General features: G+C 45.5%; 3 protein-coding genes across 4 annotated transcripts in view; 2 read left to right on the top strand and 1 right to left on the bottom strand.

Annotated features, from left to right (window-relative positions):
* The window catches only part of csrnp1b (cysteine-serine-rich nuclear protein 1b), a 12,377-nt gene extending 86 nt beyond the window's left edge, over positions 1–12,291 (top strand). The window contains exons 1-5 of the mRNA XM_084034151.1: positions 1–160; positions 6,177–6,370; positions 8,276–8,535; positions 8,624–8,920; positions 9,017–12,291. The exon at positions 1–160 is cut by the window's left edge and continues 86 nt beyond it. Of these exons, the coding sequence (XP_083890277.1) occupies positions 6,196–6,370; positions 8,276–8,535; positions 8,624–8,920; positions 9,017–9,949 (1,665 nt within the window). The 5' untranslated portion in view covers positions 1–160; positions 6,177–6,195 and the 3' untranslated portion in view covers positions 9,950–12,291. The remainder of the gene's footprint in view (positions 161–6,176; positions 6,371–8,275; positions 8,536–8,623; positions 8,921–9,016) is intronic.
* A 750-nt stretch (positions 12,292–13,041) lies between these two features.
* Positions 13,042–14,888, bottom strand: LOC311028641 (elastase-1-like; the record flags this gene model as incomplete). 2 transcript variants are annotated; one of them, XM_084033333.1, is made up of 8 exons in its annotated part: positions 13,042–13,086; positions 13,180–13,329; positions 13,633–13,778; positions 13,943–14,079; positions 14,172–14,300; positions 14,409–14,515; positions 14,686–14,780; positions 14,855–14,888. In XM_084033333.1, the coding sequence occupies 8 exons, from the start codon at positions 14,886–14,888 to the stop codon at positions 13,075–13,077; spliced, it is 810 nt and encodes a 269-aa protein (XP_083889459.1). In that variant the 3' UTR covers positions 13,042–13,074. The 2 variants fall into 2 exon arrangements, with proteins under 2 accessions (XP_083889459.1, XP_083889458.1); XM_084033332.1 differs by lacking the exon at positions 13,042–13,086 and having other exon boundaries at positions 13,119–13,329.
* A 1,146-nt stretch (positions 14,889–16,034) lies between these two features.
* LOC311028640 (Golgi reassembly-stacking protein 1-like) lies at positions 16,035–20,032 on the top strand. Its single transcript, XM_084033331.1, has 9 exons — positions 16,035–16,265; positions 16,721–16,801; positions 17,121–17,324; positions 17,510–17,596; positions 17,696–17,826; positions 17,910–18,060; positions 18,493–18,595; positions 18,676–18,783; positions 19,085–20,032. Exons 1-9 carry the CDS (start codon positions 16,200–16,202, stop codon positions 19,342–19,344), a joined length of 1,191 nt encoding a protein of 396 aa, XP_083889457.1. The 5' UTR covers positions 16,035–16,199; the 3' UTR covers positions 19,345–20,032.
* The last annotated feature ends 2,738 nt before the right edge of the window (positions 20,033–22,770 follow it).

Here is a 22,770-nt window from a genome sequence, read left to right on the forward strand (position 1 = left end):
GGCAGACAATAGCGCCGAAGGAGAGCTGCCTATGCGGGGATAAGCGCAAGCGTTTCATTTGTGCCATTTTGGATTACTTCCACTGTTATCCCATCGGCTTGGTTGGATCCCCCACCGAAACGCGATTCCTCTCCCCGATGGTGATCGGATACTCGGCTTGGTGAGTAGACACGGCGCTTTGCATGGTGGCTGTTATATGATGTGTTTTAACCTCAGCGGAGGGGGGGAAGGAAGCCAAATAGTTTGACACTGTGCTTGTTTTACGGGAGGTGAATCTCTGCGGCGCGTCGGCTGGATTTCACTTCTTCTGGAGGGTTTTTTTTTTTTTTAACTTGAACGCTTTATTGTGGATTTATCGACGCGGTCGGCTGCTCGCTCCAAGTCAATTAACTCAATTGAGGGGGGTTCCGCGGGTGGTTTTACGCACAGGTGATCTGATTGCAAAAGGAATAAAACAACTGTATTGATTCTGGTGTGATTCCCCCCCAACAATGCGCTCCGTTTGCTTATCGATTATTATATATCGACGGCTGATTTAATCGGGGGGGTATTTAGAAAACTTCCCGGTATCACAGCAGGGAGGAGGAGGAGGTGGTGAAGGAGGAGTAATGTCGCTTTGCATCGCGGTTGTGGATTAATTTACGTGTGAACTGTTGATGAGGTCGGCTTTGTGTATTGGAGTTGTTCTCGCTCACCTCGGCGGTGCTGGTGCGCCTCTTGTAACTAGAGCGACTCCTGAAGGCACTACATCTGAGCGCACGCGCGCGTACATGCACGCGTACGCACACAGCTGACGGTGGTGGGGGGGGGGCTGTCATTAGAATAAGCATTAATCACGAGGAATGATCGGGTCACGTGCCACCGTCCTCAAGACGTGCAGGTTCGGATACGATTGATTTTTTTTTTATTTTTTTGTCTTTTGTGTGTGTGTGTGTGTGTGTGTGTGTGTGTGTGTGTGTGTGTGTGTGTGTGTGTGTGTGTGTGTGTGTGTGTGTGTGTGTGTGTGTGTGTGTGTGAGAGAGCATGGATATTTCCTCGTAACAAATCATTGTGACGCGTAAAAATGGGTTAATTTGATCTCGCGCCTGCGGTTTTGTTTATTTACCAGGTGATTATTCTGCTACGTTATTTAAATAAAAATTAAAAAAAACACCATAGTCTCGAGGCTGTTATTTTAAAGAGCCAGACTCGTATCTGTTTTTTTTTGACAGAGCGAATGTGAATGAATGGTAATCGTCTCTAGCGCGACCTCATCCGGATCTTTTTTGGAATCATGTTTTCTGGAATTAGGCTCCAGAGAGCTGAATGATCCTTTGTTTACACGCTGCTGTGCATTTCGCGTGGAATTCACATCCCAGGAATGTGCACTGAATTGTTGAGTAACTTGTGAAGTGTAGTTTTCAGTATTGGCTCACATTTTCCACCCAAACATTTTTTTTAAAAATGAATGAAGTTTGTTGTCTTGCGTGAAATAAACCAACAAAAGCTCTCACGCCGTATTCAGAGGAGTTTCAACCCTGATAATTACCATCCGTACCTCCTGACTCCCTCATCTCCATCATGTGATCCCGTAGTCCGCCAACCTTTCGGGGGCCTGCAGCTGTCAGCGTAGATGATGTGGATGGCCACTTCCTGTGCACCGCAGTGTGTGTTTCACAACCTCAGGAAGCACACATTCGAGTGTCTCGTCTCGTCTGGAAGAGGCCGTTTATAAGACAAGGTTTTTTTTGGTCAGGCAGGATGGCCCCCAAGCTTTTGTGCCTGGAGACGTGAGAGGGGACGAGGGGAGAGGGAGGGAGGGTGGGGGTGCAAGCCGACGGTCTCCCACACGGCACTGGAGAGCTCCCATCTGCTTTGTCCTCTCCCAGCATTCCATACTGCAAGTGTCCCAGACTGGAGCATGACCCCTGAACCCACAGACCACCTCCCCCCTTCCTCCACACCTCAAAGTAGCATGTTTTGCAAAAGGGATTATTTTGCTTAGAAATCTGCTTTTTTATATATGTCTTCTACATAGTGAGACATTCCCTTTGAATTAGTGCACTTAAAATCAGCTTTTTTTTTTAATAGTACAATTGGAGTAAATAACAAGTCGGTAATAGTAGTCTGACTCCTGCAGGCCTGCATAACAGATTAATGACAGCTGAGGGCATGTGAGGTCCATGTGCAAGCTAAAACCCTGGCAGGTGTGGCCAGGAGAGGTAGCTCGCTCCACTGCCCTGTGGGAGTAGGACTTTCCAGTGGTTAGCAGTGGAAAACACATCTGGGTTAGATAGAGTCTGTGTTCTTCTCCCACTATTACAGCGGGCGAAGGCGCTGCCAGAAAGGAATTCCTGTGGCTCGGAGACATGACATTATTTATTTGTTTTTGTACAGTTCCTCTCTCCTTCTTCCCACTACCTCTCTCCTCTCTGGAATCGGGAGTGTGCACGGGTCGGGGCAGAGGAACAGAATGTTTCTGTGGCACAGTCACCGGGAGCTTTTTTCGGTCTCCGGCGAGAACAACAGGCCCATAGAGAGGGGAGAGAGAGAGAGAACAGGAGCTCTGGCTGCTTTGTTCCAGCAGGTGGAGCACTTCTGAGTTAACAGCTGCGTTTTTCTTTTTTTTTTTTTTTATTAAAGAAATGAGCCAGTGTTCCTCCAGCTGTGCAGGCGGGCAGGAATCCAGCCCTCCGTCACCTAGATGGCTCTGATCAATTACCCCCATCGTCTCAGTGACGGAGGTGGAAGTGAGAGGTGCAAATACCACTAGAGGGGGGAGGCGGGGGGGGGGGGGGGGGTTGCCTGCCCAGACGTGCTCCTGCACACGTGAGAAGACTCCCAGGTTCATCATTATCCCATTTTTATGAGTCGTTCAGGCACAGGGCTGACGCTCTGGGCCGGCTAGCGACACTCGTCGTCAAACCACCCACATTGTTATCAGCTGCAGAAAGAGAGGGGGGGGGGGGGTGGCAGGCAGAGCGGAGGGGGCAAAGTCAACTGTGACTTGTCCTGTTGGGCTGCAGGGCAGACGGGGTCAGTTTGAACAGGCTGCAGGGGGAATCTCTCCACACACACTTTTCCACCTCGGCCTTTAAGATTGTCGTACATTCCCCTCCTGTCTTTATGGGTTTCCTCTCTTGTAAAGGTTGTAAAAGAAATGCCTATCACTAGTACTTAAACTGAAGATGAAGCGCTGTTATTTGCATGATTTAAATCCTAACTTTTTTAACAAACTCCCCTGCTGGACTTATTTGAGATCCCTCCCCCAATAAGAACTTGACAAGTCTCAGATAAAAACAGGTAGTGAATTGGGATTCCGGACTCATATTAGCAGCCTGTAGCCGCATGTATCAAGATAATCTCATTCGACTGACATAGTTATGCATCTCGACTTGAGCTGTGCCGGCGCTTTCTCGGTGACAAATCTCCCCTCGCCAGAGATTTATCTTCCCCCCCCAACTCTTGTGACAACTGGCGAGGGAGCACCTCGGCGGATGCGTCCTTTATCTGCCTGCCTGTGTGCGGTTGATGGAATGACAGTGATGCATAATTTAGCGCCCGCGTTGAAAAACATGCTGCGCTGCCTCTCTCCGGCTCGGCTGTCCGATCGCATCCATCCCCCCCCCCCCTCCCCAGTTCGGAGCATTCACAGGCACTGCTTTCTTCAGGAGCCGGCTCTGAATTCTTTCATCTTTGTCCTCCTCCTTCCTCCACCCTTTTTTTTTTTTTTTTTTTGCAAATGACTCATTGCACGATTGTTGTCCCCCCCCCCCCCCCCCAGTCCCTTGTTCCAGCCGCTCTCTCCCTGCTCTGCTGGCCTTGTTCAGTGGCTGCAGCGGCTGAGTAGGCTGAGAAGCTCCAGATTGACTACAAGCCGTCCCCTTGCCAGGATTAACCTCTCGCCATTGTTTCTGCCCGTTGAACAGGATTAACAAATCAATGTGTCAGGTAGACTGCAGTCAAGAGACAATGACCCAGTTCTGACACCACTGCCCCCCCCTCCCTGCCTCTCTTTCCCCCCCATCTCCTCCCCTTCTGCCTCACTGCAGCTTTTAATTAAAAAGACTTTGCTTAGCTGGCGCTATGCACTCCCTGGAGGATGCCTCACGGCTTTGTTTTCATTTTTTTTCTTTACAGGGAATTGGGGGTGGGAGTGACGGCAAAAAATGTAAGGTGAACCCATGTGTGCCCCTCTTTTCTCGCCCGGGATGTGTGGCGTTTACAACACTTGTTGTCTGATGGGTGATGAGCAACAGATGCTGCACCCAGGTGTTCCTGGATGCTTTAAAAGTAGATCCCACGATGATATTAGTCACGTGAAAAGGCATCGGTAAATGATTTTTCTCGCTCGAGCGAGTTGATGGATTGGAATCGAGCGAAAGCAATGTAAAGGATGCGCTTTTCGTTTGTTGCAGAGACGGCGTGAGCTAGCTTGACCTATCGCAAGGTGATTCATTCATCATATGTGCTCTGGGGACAACAATATCTGACTGCAGCAATAACCGCAGCCCCCTATACAGCAGCAGCAACGCCTGTACGGAGGTGTCAGCCTCTTGCCCTTGAGTCTGACTCCTCTTTTATCCTTGTCAAAAGGCAGGACCGGTTTTGCATAATTGCTCCCAGTTGCACGCCGAGAACGACTCCCTCCTTGCATACCTGCTTAGGCATTGGATTGCTGACGCTTACATAACATCCTGATAAGATGAAGCAGGCATGCAGGTCACACATGGAGTTAAAGTTCCTCCAGGAGGATCTCCAGACGTGACGTATCCTCTTTGACACATGTAGCCGTCCTCTAAGAGCAGCAGGGACAAATTAGCCTCATTGGCAGGACAGCTTGGTGTCTGAGTGTCTGAGCCATGTTCGCTCTAATAACTGACATGTTTGGGTCTTTAAAATCAACTAATTTTAAAGCTCCCTTATCGATTCTAGCAAGCCCCCCCCCCCAAAAAAGCAACAAAAAGTTCCAAAAATGTAATTTCCTTATGCACACATGAAAAATAAAATAAATAACATGATAAAAAACCAACGTAAATCCGTATAACATGCTGCAGCTGTCGCAGCTGTGAGTGATTTGGCTGCAACTCCAAACAGTCTGATGGTGAAATGATCTCTTTATGGGTAAAGTGAAAGCCCCCTTTCTCATTCCTCATGGTTGCAGGGAGTGTCTGTGCTGGATTGTTGCCCAGTCATGCCCCCTCTCCCCTCCCCTCCGTCCGGACTGCGTCGATGACCCGGTCTTGTCTGGCAGTCGAGTCGCCCGTCGCTTCCCAGAAGTTGTGAAGAAGATTGTCTGTTGTTTGTCAGCTGTGTTTACGTCCTATAACCATAAAACACACCAGCAGTAAAACCTTCCCCCAGCATCTTAATGTTTCATATGTTATTATTTTCCTGGAACATGCTGAGGTTGATTTGGTTAAGCTATTACATTATTATTATTCATTGGCTAAAATAACCTTTAAATATATCATTATGTATTGGGCCGTGTTTTTGAAGATTAGAGGGTGAACGGCGTCTGCTCACGATCCATCTTTTTCCTCCTCGTCTCCTTGTCTGCCTGCCTGTCTGTCTCTCTCCAAAGGATTGATTGTTTTTATCGCTGACCCAGCAGCCCCCCCCTCCTCTCTCTCACGGGAGCTCTGAAAGAATCCACGCGAGAGTTGCATAACAACACATCCCCACTATGCATAGCTGTACATATTAACTATGAGGGGCCGCCGCAGACGCATTAAAACGGGACAAGTGGCAAATTGCCCCGGCGTTGGCCCCGCATATTTGAAAAGTGCTGCCTAAAGGGAATGATTGAAATTAAATGTCTATGGCTGAATGATTTGGTCACCTCTGTGCTCGGTCCTTCACTCTAATCAATGCGTTTGCTGAGCTGATGGGATTTGGAAGAGGGTGAAGGGTCCGGTAATTGTTGCCTTATGCGAATGGGCCTGATTGATTGCTTCCTGTGCCATGGCTAACTTCCACACTCAGCTGAGTGCAGCACGAGATTGGGACGCATGAGGTCTCACATGGCCGAGCACAGGGCCGGTAACGCTGTGAAAGGACCTCCAAGCAACACGCAATTAATGTTTATGAATTGTTTCTGGCTGTGTTGTATTAGTATTATTATTCATAGGATAAAATGCCAAAGCCGTTAAAATAAATGTGACTAATTTGCCCCTCCGTCTGCTCGTTTCTCGCAGATCGTTCGCGCTAACAGCCATGAGTGGGCTTCTCAAGAGGAAGTTTGAGGAGGTGGATGAGGACCCATGCTACTCCTCGCCCTCCTCCCTCTCCTCGGCCTGCTCCGGCTGGGACTCGGAGGGGGAGAGCTGCTACTCGGACACCCTGGATTCCACTCCCAGCAACCCCAGTTCCCCGGCAACACATTTCAACAGTGAGTGTTCCTTTCCAGCAACGATAAATCATAGGAAGGGGGCTGAGGGTACGTGCGTTTTTAATGCGTTCTCCCGCCTTGTCTTTATGGCTCCGCGGAGGCTCTGATAACAAACCCAGAAAAACGGTGGAGTTCAAGAATTTAGGCAGCTGGCAGCCCATGAAACATTTCACAGCAATGATTTCAGACTTCTGCAATGAATACCCCCCCTTTTTTTGATTTTATGCCCTAAAGCTGCAAAATGGCTAATCGCATTACGGCAGTATGGCTGCTCACCTTGGCTCCCTCTCTTCTCCCAGAGCCAGGCGGGAGCCTTCACCTTTTCTTTTTTTTCCTTGAGAGATGTGGGTCGAGCAGCTTTCGGGGGTGTTTCTGTCTGGACCCGGGTGCGTCCGCCGGGCCTTTAGGGGACCGGCCGGGGTCGGAGAGAGGGATTGTAGGGAGGGGAGAAGGGCAAACAGTTGTGAGGTTTCCAGGATGGCGGGGCAGGGAGCCAGGAGGAGAAGCGTGGCAGGATGCCAAGGCTGGGAACACACAGAGCCTTGTCTGAAGCCCGGGCATGCACCCAGCACAGGTGCTGAAAGAGGCTGGGTGAAGGGATAGAAAGAAAAAAACTGGGGTGGTCGGACAATCAAGGGGGGAAAAAAAGGCATGCAGATACATCTACAGGAACAGATTGTGCAAACCATTATAATCTAGTGTTTGTGTTGGACGGAAGGTTGCCTGCCATTGTGAGGTGAAGGAGGAGGGGAAACAGCCAGTAAAGCTATTCCCATTTAAAGGCAGCGGTGAAGGTGTCATTTGTCTCCTGCCGGTGGAATAAGCCTGACTGGATTTGATGGATGTGAAGCTGAAACCGGCGGTTTCATCTGTATTACCCCAAGAAATCTGTTCAGAATGATTGAAATGAGGAGTGGCATCGATAACGTTGTAAATGTACACATAGTTTATTAAAAAGGACTCTTTTTACGGAAAGTACCTTGAGTCGTTTTCTGGTAGGCGCCTACAAGTCCCTACAAGTCGATTGACGAACAACGTGTTGATGGAATATTCGTCATATTGGGCTAAAATTAGGGATTTCTTTTTACCATGAGAGATACCCTTATCGCTACCACTGTTAGCATTTTGGAAGCCTCGTCTACAAACCTCGGCTAGTTTAGAAAACATCGGATTTGCGTTTTTTGGCTCCCCAATGAACGTTCGAGCACATTATCATGCTATCCAAAATCCGTTTTACACCAGATTTCTCCTTTTTTAAAGCTTGAATAATTGTTCCCACATATGGTTCCACTTTGATTCCCATATGGTTTTATTGTGTTTGAAGACAGAAAAGATGGCCGGTTGCTGTGAGTCCCTGAATGCTTTTAACAGAGAAAGGACCTTTGACCGTTCTCAGTTACTGGACCGTTTTGTGGGGATTGTCGGCTCGCAGTGAGAGCCGGGTGGGCAGTTTTTTTTTTTTTTTTTTATTCCTGCTCTGAGAACTACACTTCCACCCTCCACCTCCTTCCGGAAGCCTTGTGCATTTACTCACCCGTTTGTGATCCTGGCTGCTCCGCTTCCTCCGCTGTGTTGGCCACCACGGGGAAATTCCAGGGCAGGGTGTTTTTTTTTGTCACACAGTAGGGCGAGGAACTGGGCTGAATGGATTCCTGTGAGTTTAGGTTTCACTTTACAGGATGTAAGCGTGTTAGACTCCTGTTAGCGCTGTCTTTTAATTGGGTACATGATAAGGCTTGGTGGAGGATAGGGCAATGAATCAGAGGGGTGTCCTTTTACAGTCTGTTCAGCAGGGTTTGCACACACACACAGTTTACGTGGCGGGAAATTGTGCCATCTAGTGGCACAAAAAGGCAATTGAGGAAAAAAAAATGTATTCTAAATGTATTGTTTCTCCGTCCACAGCAACGTCCATCCTTAAGAAATCCAAGAGGGCGCGACGGGGCAACGTGACCTTTGACCAGGTGACGGTGTTCTTCTTCCCCCGGTGCCAGGGCTTCACCAGCGTTCCCAGCCGGGGAGGATGCACCCTGGGCATGATGCAGCGCCACAGCGTGCTCCGCACGTACACGCTTGCCGAGTTCGCCGTGGAGCAGCGGCTCCTGCGCCGGGAAAAGTTCCTCAACAGACTCAGGGAGGAAAAGCTGGAGGCGCTCAAATTGAAGGTATGCCAAGTTGGAAGCAAGATACGTAAAAATCCCCCAAATTTCAATGCAACGATTACTCATCCGATGCTTTTTATTGCTCTCCCAGCTGACTAAGAATGGAACCCAGGAGAACGAGGAGGCGGAGCGGTTGACGGTGGACGACATCCCCGAGCAGGACATCGACATCGGCGGGGCCAATTTGGACGAGGGCTCCTTCCTCCAGCCGTACCCGCCCAAACGCCGCTACTCACTGCTCAAAGCGGCCGGCGTGAAGAAGATCGACAAGGAGGAGAAGCGCCAGCTCCACGAGTTGAGGATCTCCAGGGAGAACTGCGGTTGCGACTGCCAGGGATTCTGCGAGCCGGAGACGTGTAGCTGCAGCCTGGCGGGCATCAAATGCCAGGTAAGGGTCGAAGGAAAAACCTAAAGAGTGGTTCAACAAATCAAAACACAATCTGGACTTTTGAGTAATCTTACCGCTTCCTTCTGCTTCCCACAGATGGATCATTCCTCTTTCCCATGCGGCTGCACCAAGGATGGCTGCGGGAACACAGAAGGTCGCATCGAGTTCAACTCCACGCGGGTTCAGACGCATTACATCCACACGATCATGAAGCTGGAGCTGGAGAAGAGACTGGAGGAGCAGTCGAGCACGGAGGAGGAGGAGGAGCACCTGACCACCTTGCCGGCCGTGCCCTCCTTCCCCTTCAGCTCGGCGGCCGGAGAGAACAGCTGCAGCAGCGACATGACGGACTTGTCGGACTCGTCGGGTCAGAGCGAGGACTCGGAGGCGGGCGAGAGCCGGTGCGCCCGTCGCAGTCAGCTGGACGTGGACGAGAAAGGCCTGAGTCGCATTTTATGTTTCAGCGACGCGGAGAGAAGTAGTAAAGGTATCTGCTGCCCGGATCAACAGCAGCAGCCGGCCACGGAGACTTTTGGTAGCTTCAGCATGGTGGACTTTGCGGACGAGAACGACAATATAGACGCGGCGCTGTTGGACGACCACACGGACAATCGGGCGACGGCCATCTCGGAACTTTTGGACGAGAACGCCAACCAGGGAAACGGCCTGTTCCACAGCAGCAGCAGCGTGCCGCGCACGCCCTCCCCGACCATCGACCGCTCGGCGAGCTACAACATGGACCTCAGCCTCTCCTCGGAGTCGGACCTGGAGTTCTTCGACGGCTTCCCGTGCTTGGGGCCCAGCTCGCTCTACAACTCTCTCAAGGAGTACGAACACATGGACAACTTTTTCCAGTTTCAGTTGCCTAGTTACCCCAGCCTGCCCGCGGCGGGCGACCCCGGGACGTGCCTCCTGGAGTCGCTGATCGGCCTTTCGGAATCTGTCCCAGAACCCCCCGCCACATTTACAGACAATCAGCTGTTGGAGGAAGCCATGAAGTTGTCTGTGATGGAGTCTGTGAAAGTTTGACACGACGTGAAAAAAATGTGCAAGAAAAAGATAAAGGAGGGTTGTTTTTTGGAGGGGACCGAACATGCACATGAGAAGTGATTTTGGGGATTCTCCCTCCTAATGCCTAATAAATGTTCAAATTCCAGACTTGCCTTCAAAACGTTAGCAAAGCAGTTTTGGGATCGTCGCTGTGTGAGATGGCAGCTAGTGTTAATTGTGAAAAGATACAACAACAACAAACAAAAAAACGGAGATCAATTCGACCAAGCCCATAGAAACCAATGATGGCTCTCAGTTCCTAAGAAAGCTACTTTTAACCAAACCAAGATCACCAACCTTACGCTGAACAGGACTCAACCTTAACCGGGGGGGCCAGGGTTTGGGGGAAATCTCAACACAGCTGAATGTGCACCTCAGGGATTTTTTTCTAGCTTTTGGAGGCAATGTATGGTGACCGTTGCTGTGATGGCCTTCACATGAAACCCGAGTCAAATCGCGACACTTGTTCGTGTTCTCCCTTTTTGGGGGCTTGCACCCAGATGACTTGAGTCTGTAGGGTCCCTGTGTTGAATCCTGAAGCTAGTGGACTCTTTCTCCTCGAGATCTCTCCCAAAGGGTCTTATATGGTACAAAAAAAAATCCCTCTAAAAAGCTCCTTGATCAGCACTTTATCTGTGAAAATAGTTTATGTATGAATAGGCACGGTTGTGGTTGTATGGGGTCGATTTCAACAGTTCAACGCTAAATTATGGAGTTTCTCATTTATGAGCTGGGTAACTAAAAATAATGCTCATGCCATTTTAAAAGCTGTAGCTTGTATTGTCTTTTTATTGCTTTCGTTTTTTAAATTATTTCCTTTTATGATTTTATTCTATTTATTTCAGATAAAGCCTTTCACTCGAGAAGCACTGTGGTTTGATATTTTTCACCTGAAAGTGCAATCTTCCTTTTTTTTTCTATTTCTTTTTTTTTTCTTTCCATATCACATTAAGTCATTGTTATGCGAAAATGGGACCACAAGTCCATCAGAAAGTATTTAATATCTATTGTCTTTTACATTTAACTTTTTTTTTTGATAACTTATTACATCATCATTTCATTTAGCTATTTAATTTAAGACATTTTGGCAATAAAAATGGGGTGTTGTGAAGTTTACTGGATGTGCCTGCTTATCAGGGGAGCCATGCCTGCTGATGCTGTGTGCACAGTGCTTCCATTTAAGCTTTGGGACTGAAAACTGTGGAATCTCCCTAATCACTGAAACTAAATTATGGGTCTTATTGTATCGCTGCCTATAATGTAACCATAGAAAATTACACTAATATTTTGTAACTAATTTATGTAGGTTGACGAAAAAAAAAGAATTCTAATCACTGACAAATTGAATATTTTATTAAGAAAGCGAGAAAATGAGTGATTTTCCAATCCGGGGACAACCTTTGTAATATATGAATTATAGAGAAAATGTATACTGATGAAGGTTATCGCTCTCTAGCATTTTGAAGTATTTTTCATAGGCGGTCTTATTGTCGGATATCTTAGCGAAATGCCACTAAAAACTAAGTAAATTGCAAAGATCAATTTGATTGTATTCTGAATTTCTTGGAAGTCTGTGACTTGGGTTGCATTATGTAATAATTTACACATGTAAAGGGTTTCGGTGGATAAAAACTGCATATATTATACAATTTTTATCGCGCACTCAAACCCTGAAAAAATTGAAGAGTTGCCTCATTCATGGTAGAACAAGACCTTTTCAAAAGGTGATTCTCTCACCTGTGTGAACAGTGGAGGACACTAGAGAGTTAATGTACATATCTCACCTTTCTACAGCTGTTTCAGCAGCCTTTCTGGACCCTTTAGAAATTATGCATGCAGGTCCTGTTTGTTAAAACTTGTTCTGATTAATTGTATACTTTGGAAAAAGTGCTTCGTGCACATTGCAAATGTATTATTTGCTTTTTGCCTTTTTTTTTTTTTTTTTTTGATTACTTTGAAATCCATCCGATGTTCTTACGCCATGAAGAGGGGCACTGAATCTCTGCAAGCAAACGTTTGTTTCTCTTGTACAAAACATCAATTCTCATGAAGAAATGGCAACAGTGAGTGTTTATCAATGTAATGTATTACAGTACAGCTTTTTTTTTTTTTATTATTTTATTTTCAAAGAACGTGTCTTACTTTTTTGCCTTTTGTGTTGTACATATTTCTGCTTGAATGGTCCTGCAGAGCAAACAAAGCTGCTTTATTTTTTACATATTCACATTTTAACCTGCTGTTAAAAAAACAGTTTCTTTCATCTAAGCCATTTTGACAGCCTGTCCCTCCAAATAATAATAAAAAAACATTTTCTAAATGCTGTTGTTTGTCATATGCTGATTTGTTAATTGAAACGTCATACCCTTACAGTAACTTTTCAATATTTTATGTAGACTTATTAACTGGAAAAACACTCAATGATTTCACGTCGTACTAAAATCAATATATTTTGTATGTCATTAAAGGCAGTACGTGGCTCACGATCACATTAAATGCACATTCTTTTGGGGTTTTTTTGTCGTGTAAACCACTGGAATGCATCTGTGGCTTCTGGTCTCCACGGCTAAGAGAAAAACACTTTACGTGATGTCATGCTGTAGTCTCCACCACAAACATATGGCCAGCAATCCCAGACGAGAAGGAAATGTCGGCCCATGACTTCATATAGCTCGCATTTGGCCACCATTAGAGAAAATGTGGTTCTCGTTAAGTCTTTAGGTAGATCTCACAAGGATTGTTACGGGCTTTTCTTTGATGGGAGTACATCGAAAAAAAGCTTTATCTTCATGCCACATTGCCACTTAAGCCTAAACCTAATATAAATCCGGTCCCTTTGGTCTTCAGTTCAAAACATCCATCAAAACATGGAGATTTTTTCATCCTCTGGGGCTGGAGAGTTTTTTTGGCCCAAGGACCCTTTAACTGTGGCCCCATTTGCACACTGGTTGAAAGCAAAGTAGGTTATAATAGAGTAGGTTGAAGTAGGGTAAAGTAGTCCAAACATGAACCACTGTTGCCACCTTTTGGCTAAATGAAGAACTACAAGAATCCCTGAACCGGAACATGTTTATTTTCACACGTTCCATTTGGAAACACCGAGACATCTATTTCACAATCTGTAACAAAAAAATAAATAAAAGTCAGGCAACTGAGATATGCAGAGGAAATATGGTTTTGAATGACAGTCATGGCGGTAACTGGAGGCTCACTGAATAGATCCAGTCTTGGAAGGAAGAGATTCTGGTGAAGACGGTGGGTTTAGTCACTTGGTTGCACATGCCGGATGGACCGTAACTGACAACGCCGTGGACTCTCCAGGCTCCGTCGGTGAAACAGCTCAGGGGACCTCCGGAGTCGCCCTGGGACAGGGAGAAACCAGAAGAGGGGGGGTCCAGTTTAAAGACTATGGAATGAGACCTGTTCCTCAGCCCTTTTCCTCTGCTTCTTGGTCCCTACAGACGTGCTTCGCCTGGATATCGGACCCCTCCGGGGTCAGGGAGCAGAGCTTCACCAACCACACCACCAAACCCCCGCTAAAGCCCCTTGGATTCCACTCCCACCACCACCAGACCAATAGGCCCATTGTGAGTATGGAGTCACTTTTCATTATTAATTTTAAATTACACAAAAAAGAGCATTTGGATGGTCGCGGTCTGCTGTACCTGACAGCCTGATATGACTCCGTCCCCTCCGGCACACACCATGGTCTTCAGAGCAATGCTGCCCCACCAGTTAGGCTGGGAGCAGACCGAATGCTCCACCACGGAGATGGGAGCCACCTGCAGGACGGCAGGGATGCTTCCTACGTCTGTGGAAACAGGGAGGGCATTCAATTGGGACATAGGATCATACGGCTGCACCTTGAACTTTGACCCTTCTGCACATATATCCAAATAGTAAGAAAAGCACACGAGGACAGTGTGTGTGTGTGTGTGTGTGTGTGTGTGTGTGTGTGTGTGTGTGTGTTCTCACAGTCAATGAGTCCCCAGCCAGTGATGTAACAGGTGAACTGGTGAGGCAGCATCTCATGAGGAGAGGGAAGCTCTGCGATAGCCACATAGCCGTTGTTGTATACAGGATTAGCCAGTCTCAACAGAGCAATATCATTTCTAATAAAAAAAGAAAAGAAAAAAGAAGCAACATAGTTTTGTACAGAGCATTAAAGTGGAGGGACAGGTAATCTGACTTGCTTTTACTTTACCCTTTGGCCAGGTCTCCGGTCCAGCCAGGATGGACAGTAATCGTTTCCACGCGGATGAACTGCTCAGTGCCCTCGTACACGTCCAGGTTATAGTCACCCACCACCACGCGGTACAGACTAGCATCAGTGCTGACAGGAAGGAAAGACTTCTGAGTATCCAGCAGATAAGAAATAGGCAGGGCATGGTGGACAAAGACAAGCCAGATGTGTATTGATGGCAACAGTGAGAGAGCCAACCTGAGGATACAGTGTGCTGCAGTCACAACGTAGGAACTAGCAATGAGAGAGCCTCCGCACATGTGGTAGAATGAACCATCGCTGTATGAATCGTACTGGAGAGAAGCCTGAGAGAAAACAGACATTCACTGTTCATGTTTGTTATATTGGAAGAAAAGCAAGCAAAGGCAATTTGATTTGTATAGCACCTTCAACAACATAAAACATTAAAAGCATTGGAGAAAAAACATTAAAACAAGCCAATAAAGTAGTTTTAAGTAGTGCTCATAGGTTTTACCTGCCATTTCCAGGTGTTGGGTCTAGCATCGTGACCTCCTATGACCCTCTCATTGTGCACTTTGTGGTTGAAGGGCCTTTCGGCACAAAGAAGCCCTTTGGTGCAACAAAAAAAAAATCACTAACAGAAAAGGTCTATAAAGTCATGGTATATTTCTTGAAACACTTACCAACGCAGGAAAGGAAAACCACAAGCCAAATCATTTTTGGAACAGTGTGGACCAGATGCAGTTCTAACTATTTATATCAGTTTGAGACTGGAAGACCTTCAGAAAGTATTGGGCAATCATAAAGTTACCTGCCAAGATCAGCAATCCATGTGAATCGTTCCAGATCGAATATATAATATTTTATGTTGGAGTGAGGAATGGGGAGCACATAGGGAAAAATATATTATTTTATAATTATTTACAGGTTGTCACCAACCAAATTTGTTTGTCAAAATCCACATTTATATGATTGAATTGTCATTTTATTTGTATTTTTATTAATTTAAGAAACTTAACAAACAAGAGCTCACATTTCTTATCATGGTGGGAAAACAGCAGGTGTATTCATATTTAACTAACGTGAACAGTCCAAACATTTGCCTACAGATAACTGTGGAAACTGAACTACAACCAATGAAAAACAGAAAATGTTCCACAGCCCAATAACAGTATATTACATTATTCAAACCCCATATTATGAAGAACAGACAGATTACAGGGAAATATACAAATTGTGTTCTATTATAGTACAAACATAAACAACGATATGCATCGTTACATAATAATATATATATATATATATATATATATATATATAATATATATTATAAAAGAACATTTAAAAGTACAAATATTAGTCACTCGAATACCAGAAAGAAACTGGGGCATATTTAGAATTAATTTTCTTGGTTACTATTGTAAAAAAAAAAAAAAGTTATATTAATCATAACTGATCAGAAACAGAAACAGACTTATTAGAAAGAAGGATTTACACCAACGAGGATTTTTTTTCTTGGTGAATAATACATACGCATACAACAATAAACAAGCAGTGACTATACTAAAATATAAACAAACAATATAAACACACAGACTGATTTTTTAATGGGTCTTTTAAAGGTAAAATACGAGCTTTGTGTATTCCCCCGTGTTTCGAGCGTTTATATTCTTTCACAGTATTCGTAAAATTCTTAAAAATGCTTGTATTAAATATCCGGAAGAAGCCCGTTTTTTTCAACCAATGGAATCCAAGCTTGTACAACCGCGTTCTCTGTTGCTATGGAATCGCGGGGAACACTCGAAGCCAAACGCGGCCAATCGAACGCAGAGTCGAGCTCGCTCGATTTCTCCGGCATCTCTATTTATCAGCTCTGCCTTAGCGGCTCTGAAGCGGCTGCAGTGAACCCGTCCCTCGGCCGTCGGCGCTAGCTAGCTCGAATCGCCGCTACCGCCTCCAGTAATGCCTTCTAACAGCACTCTACCTCAGTGACAGCGTAGCCAGTGACGTTACACGAGTCCAGGAGCGATGGGGCTGACGCAGAGCTCGTTTTTATCGGACGGGGGAACTTATAGTGGATATCATGTCCACGGGGTACGTATCACAGCGCAAGGTTAGCCGCGTTACAACTCGCTTTTTTTTAACCCGGGTCGCCGACATACAAACTAGTCCTCTGTTACACCTAAATAAATACTGTCTGTGCATGTTTCCGTGGAGAAACAGTTGTTTTTTAAACTGCCGTGTTATCCCGGATGACTTTGATGGTGTCCGCCCACGATGAGGTGGCATTTGGCACACACCCAGGCGTGTTCACTGCGGGACACTGTACTTGTGTTGTTATCATATTATCACTGGAATGCGTACAAGCAGCCCGAGGATACATATTTTACAGTCTCATATTACACTATTAACCATGTGAGGAAACACCAACAGTGCATTATAGCGCAATGAGGATGCAATATCTTCACTTGACGCATGGGGGCGACTATAACACGGTGCCCTTTATGTCGAATCAGATCCATAGCCAAATCTATTTTCTTTTTTTTAAGGTTCAAGTTGACTCACCTGCTCTAAAGGCTGGTCTGGAGCCCTTCTTTGACTTCATCCTCTCCATAGGAAATACCCGACTTGTAAGTATGATCCTGCTGAAAGGGTCACTCATATTTAAATATATTACCACTTAGCAAATATTGGATGACTAAATTAGTTTGTGATTTTAATGATTGCATGGAAATCAGATAAAAGTATTATTCTTGGTTGATATTCATGTAAGAAATCCATTAGTTTTTACAATAACATGCATTTCAGAGACTTATGAAGTTGCAGTTTTTCATTATATCTTATGAGACAACAAAGATAAACTACTTTGTTTTGGTATTGTTGTTGTTTTTTTCAACATTTCTGCGCAATCATAACCGGAGTAGTACACGTTCTGTCTCGTTTCTCCAGAATAAAGAAAGTGACTTGCTGAAAGATCTCCTCAAAGCCAACGTGGAGAAAGCGGTCAAGCTGGAAGTGTACAACTCTAAAACGCAGCGGGTGAGGGAGCTGGAGGTGACGCCCAGTAACATGTGGGGTGGTCAGGGTCTGCTGGGCGCGAGCGTCCGCTTCTGCAGCTTCGAGGGAGCCAATGAGAACGTCTGGCACGTCTTGGTAAGTCAGGTCCAGCCTTAATAGGGAATATTCTTTAACTTTCATAACTCTTGCTTGTATTTTTAGTTTTTTCAAGAAAGTTGCAAGGCTATGAGAAGTTCTTGCTTGCTCCAGGATCCTAACCATTAAAGAAAAGTCAGACAAATTGGTGTGTTATTGACAATAAACCATGTTTCCCTTCTCAGGATGTGGAAGCTAACTCTCCTGCAGCTTTGGCTGGCCTTATTGCTCACGATGACTACATTGTAGGAGCTGACCAGGTGTTGCAAGATGTAAGCTTTCTTTCTTTTCTTTTTGCTTTTATCCATGTAAATGACTCGTGAACAAAATACGGGGAATGATCTTCAATTCATCTCCGTTTTGTGTTGCAGTCGGAGGATTTCTTCTCTTTGATTGAAGCCAATGAGGGGAAACCTCTGAAGCTGCTGCTGTACAACACAGAGACTGATCAATGCAGGGAGGTAGTGGTGACTCCGAATGGAGCGTGGGGAGGAGAGGGAAGGTAGGTGCAATGCCGTATGAATAGCTGTGACCTTTTTCTTCCATGGAAGTGATAACCTCCATTTGTCTGTTTTGGATTTGTAGCTTAGGCTGTGGCATTGGCTATGGCTACTTGCACAGAATCCCAACTCGTCCATCTCCGCCCAACAACCAGGAGCAACATGTTCTGCAGAGCACGGTGACTGACAGCTGTGAAGAGCTGCTTGGAATTGGAAGTGACCACACTGACGTTCAGGTTATTATCACATCTTTCTTTTATTAAACATTCTTTGGTAGATGCATCACTTTCTCCTCTCTCCGTTAGAGATGATCCGATACCATTTCCCCTCCCGATACCGATTCTGTTTTCCTCATGCTGTGGGTATCGGCCGATACCGAGTTACTTTAAAGGCCTGGCTCAGGTTAAACCCTTTTAAAACATGAATGAATACAGCAAATGGAAGCCATTTATTATTATTTTTAGTGCAGCCACAATATTGTAAAATAAAAAAGGCATTTAATCCTAAATAAATTCCTATTTCTAATAAATTACGTGGGATCGGTGCCTGGACTCCGGGACTCGCCGATACCGATGCCAGCAGTATCGGAGGCATTTCCAATACTGGTATCGGAATCAGAACAACTCTACTCTCCGCTCTCGTCTAAAACACAGCTTCTCTGTTCTCAGGTGCCTTCAGTAGACGCATGTCTCCCCTCCGGCGTCAGTGAAATAGACTTGAATCAAACTGACATGCGTGTGCCCTCGCCTGCCCAGCCAGCTGAGGACTTAGGTGAGCAGATCATCACTCGTTTTTCAGTGTCCTCACTTAGTCGACACGTTTTCACACGGAATGAAATCTATGAATTTCAGATTATTCCAACACACCCGACTTGTCAGACACGGTTTCCACCTCCAACATGGGCCGGAGCTCCCTGTTTGCTCATTCTGGAGATGGCTCCGGTGATCAGTGTAGCATGGGTAAGTACCGCTACAACCTCTACCAGTGATTGGATTGTGCGGCTGAGTGGAGCAATTACATGTTTTCAGTGCCATCCTGAACATTTAAACGGTTTCCAAAAAGGCTTTTGTTTGCACACCTTGCATGTCTGCTTTCACTTTATGGCTTAGCTGGTGAATTATTTTCTATTCTCACCATAAAAAAAAAATAGTCCTCTCTAGAGATAAATATATGAACATCTGTGCAACACAGCTCAAATAGCAATAACAGACCGTCACAAGTCATGCAACCGCTTCCCTTTAACTTCCCTTTTTTTGACAGATACCTCATCTGTTGACCAAAGACCTTCATCTCCAGAGAGGGAAGAAGAATCAGACACCCAGGAGGCGGAGCAGGGGGGCGTTACTGACCGGATCACTGCCTCTTCTCCGAGCAGAGAGACAGCGGACGACCTTGAAGTCGCGGCGGAGAACCTGAGTGACGCAAGTATCCCGGAGGTGCAAAATACTAGTTTTGAGCCCCCGAGCTCAGTGAGTGTTGTGGAGGAAGAGATATCGGAGGCTGCTGCGTCAGACAGTTAAGGAAACCAGAGTATAAGTTACTTCTTCAGCTGATATCTGATGCTGGTTGTATTGGAGAGGATTTAGAGCAAGATATGCTTCCTTTATGATTGTAAGTTGCATCACTGGAACTGTTTAAGTTTGTATTTCCAAGAGTTTTATTTATATTCAGGTGCCGTTGCTGCATACTGAATTGCACATTTAAGAAAGGGAATATGTTGATTCATGCAATATGAATGTAGTCTTTAATGTAGGGATACTGTCTCAACATCAAGCAGGATGAAGCCTTCGTTGAGTAGCTGTTAAACTTCATCCTAGTTTGCACTAAAAAGCCAAAGGTGAATCTTTATTTCTGTTGTAAGTCTCACCTGCTGAAAAATAATGAAACGCTGCTAGGAAGAAAAAAGAAAAACGTTTGAGCTGGAGTTCACGCACATCCATCATGTTTAGTTTAACCTGTTGATTTTTTTAATTTTAATTTTTTAAATCTCAGGCATTTAAGCCTCTTTGCCTTGGATCTCATTTTAAATACCTGCCTTCCTTAAGTGTAGGTCTGACGTTTGATTGGTGTAAGTGAGCCAGCCGTGTTTGGTGGAGCTCCATGATTGTTTTCTGTTTGTTCTCTTTATATAGATTTTAATTAAATTATGTTTCAGATTTTTATGGATGGACAAAAATATTGAAATATTTATAAAAACAAGATGCTCAAGATAAACGTGCAGCGGTCTGTTTTTTGTGTGCATATTTCAAACGATAAATCTGAAGAGAAGGTACAGCGACAGCTCTCACACACAGAGTTTCTACTTATATGAATCTATAAAACGGTGCAACGTCATGCTTTGAGACAGCAGGTGTCAGCAAACCCCTCATTATAAATCCCGACCGGGACAGCTTCCATCTTCCTGCCATTACAGATTCAAGACTGATGTCAAACCTGAGGTGTTCTGTATCGTGTGTTCAGTAATGAAGGGTGACATGAAGGGGGGGAAAAATCGCATCTCCTCCCAATAAATCTTCAGGGATTTGTTTGTTCGATGTAGCGGAGCAGGAGCAGCTTGCATTAGTGAGGAGAAACTTGACAGCGCTGATGCCTAACAGAGTCACATGATACATCATTTAAATCTTCTCATGCTGCTTATATTCAGCTTTTATATTCAGCTTTGGTTTCGGCTGGAAAAAATAAAATAAAGTCACGCAAATGAAGAGCATGCAATATTAAAATCTGAATATTCTGACTCGGAAATGCCAGTTCTCTAGTATATTTCATGATTAATTATAGACGTGTTTGCATTTCATTTAGCCCCCGAGGATCTTTGTGTTCTGACATCTCCCAATGTACTCTCTACTCGCATGCCGTGTAATTCTAGGTCAGAATAAGCAGATATTTGTTGTGCAAAAGAAAACAACAACTAAGCAGCGGAGCTCTAGGAGCAGAGGGGGAATACGCCTCTATTATTTACCAGGGCCTTCCTCAGTCGGAGGGGGGATGGGTATTAAGGCAGAGAAAAGACTGCGAGGAGGAAGAAAGGCGAGAGCGAAATGCATTTATCTTCATCCGCCAGAGAGTGTTTGGCGCCCTGGTGGACGCCTTCCTCTGGCACACCTGTATGCGTGTCAAAGCAGGATTATATTATAAGATGAATGTGTAGCAGCTCGGTACCTTCGGCTCTGCCCACGCACTCAAATGAACTAGTAGCAACGGTGAAATATTGCAGGAAAATAAACAGACGTGCGTCTTTTTTGTTTTGTTATCTCTTCCTGGTGAATCCGCTTCATTGCCTCCATGCTCGGTCTGCAACGTGAGGATTTATTTGAGGAAGCAGCCCGAGGCAAAAGCCAGCAGCTGCGTGCCGCCGAGGGCCGAGCCAAGAGGTGAGGTATAAAGGGGGGGCCCACCTCTGGAGGAACATGCCTCGCCTTCGTTTTCTCCCACTTTGTTTCCCCACCCAGAACGTTTCAAAGGACTCTGTGACGCAGATGAACCCACTTGTCAGCTCGGCTTTATCTCAACCCCTGAGAGGCTCGGCTCACAGGCACCAGCATAGTGGCCGTTCGCCTCAGCCTGTCGTTGCAGCATGACGAATCGTGAAAGAGAAATAGTGGGGGAAAAGAGACAGGGAGTGGTGTGGGGGCATGGATCGAAGGAAAGGATGGGGAAATGAGCAATGCCTTCCTGCATCTGGATTTGTAATGACTGACGTGTCTCTAGAACACAGTTGTCACTATAAACAGTCATGTCTTGGTTCATGCATGTGGGCACAAATCCCCTCCACACTCACTCAATATTTCTATTTTCTCCTTTTTGCCACCTTCGCACTCTAATCACAGATATTAAGTGTGATGTAGTCTATATTTGGAAGTGCCGGGAGCTGCGTTTTAATACAAGTGTGGAGCAGCGATCCTCCCAGTGTGCACACACCAGGGCCTGGGAATCATCTCAGTAAGTGCCGTCTGTGTTACTCCGCCGACGTACAGGGTCATAACTCCATCCATTCATGCAGGAGGACCGTCGCTGTATGGGGCTCAAATTCAATTGGACGTTGCTTTTCATTTCCCGCAGCCATCATCGGCCGGCTACATGTGTTCGCTCCTGTTCGTTATTCCTGGTTTGATCAGTTTACTCTTAAATTATTGATCATCAGCCTGCAGCCTGAGGGGCGGTGAAGTGAGAATTGGAGTGCTGCATATCTACATATTATTAGCCGGCTGTTGGTGGAGAGATATGACAGGAAATATGTGGGCAGAGACGAGATGATGCTGGTCAGACACGTTCAATGTCATGCATGTTCATTTCTTTAGGGTTTGGTAGAGTTTAAGCAAACGGCACTACTTGGTTGTTTCCAAATGTGGACCAATTCCCTTTTGTGGCACTACAACACCACCAGTAGGCTATAAAAATAGATTTTCTTTTAGCAATTTAACAAATTCTGTTGTTTTTCTGATGAGGACAGAACAACGTGGTGATGAAGGACAGATGAGACCGATGGGAATTCACTTACTTTTGCATGTATATGACATAAAAAAGCATATGACCTGATAATACTCTTAATCCCGAGGGGGGAATTAATGTGTACCAAAACGCAAAACCAGAAACGTTAAGAACTCGATGCCACGAGAGGAAAAGTCAGGGGATCACTAAAGTTAATAGGATATATCCTCCAGAAACCATGAATATCTATAAAAGCAATTCAGATATTGAGATATATGTTTATATATGGTTGAAAATCAGAAGGTTTCATCCTCTGGGGACCATGCTAATCCATCCCAAAGTTGTTGAGAAAGTGGTGGACTGACTCACCAACATCCCCATCCCTCCAGCGATGCTGCCACTGTGGCTGAATAGACTTCGAAAAAACACCCACTAAGATTATTTTATCTAAAAAAAAAGGGAGAGACAGTTGTCCCAGAATTCTTAGCTGCTTCCCTGTCTGGGATCATCGCCATCTC

The sequence above is a fragment of the Eutrigla gurnardus genome (assembly GCF_963514095.1).
Source record: "Eutrigla gurnardus genome assembly, chromosome: 18".
NCBI classification, from domain to species: domain Eukaryota; kingdom Metazoa; phylum Chordata; class Actinopteri; order Perciformes; family Triglidae; genus Eutrigla; species Eutrigla gurnardus.

Excerpts from the sequence above, each read along its gene's own strand:
- LOC311028640 (XM_084033331.1), top strand. The coding sequence starts at position 16,200 with ATGGGGCTGACGCAGAGCTCGTTTTTATCGGACGGGGGAACTTATAGT. Across the intron at positions 17,325-17,509 it reads AGAACGTCTGGCACGTCTTG|GATGTGGAAGCTAACTCTCC; the intron begins GTAAGTCAGGTC and ends TTCCCTTCTCAG. Across the intron at positions 18,784-19,084 it reads CGGTGATCAGTGTAGCATGG|ATACCTCATCTGTTGACCAA; the intron begins GTAAGTACCGCT and ends TTTTTTTGACAG.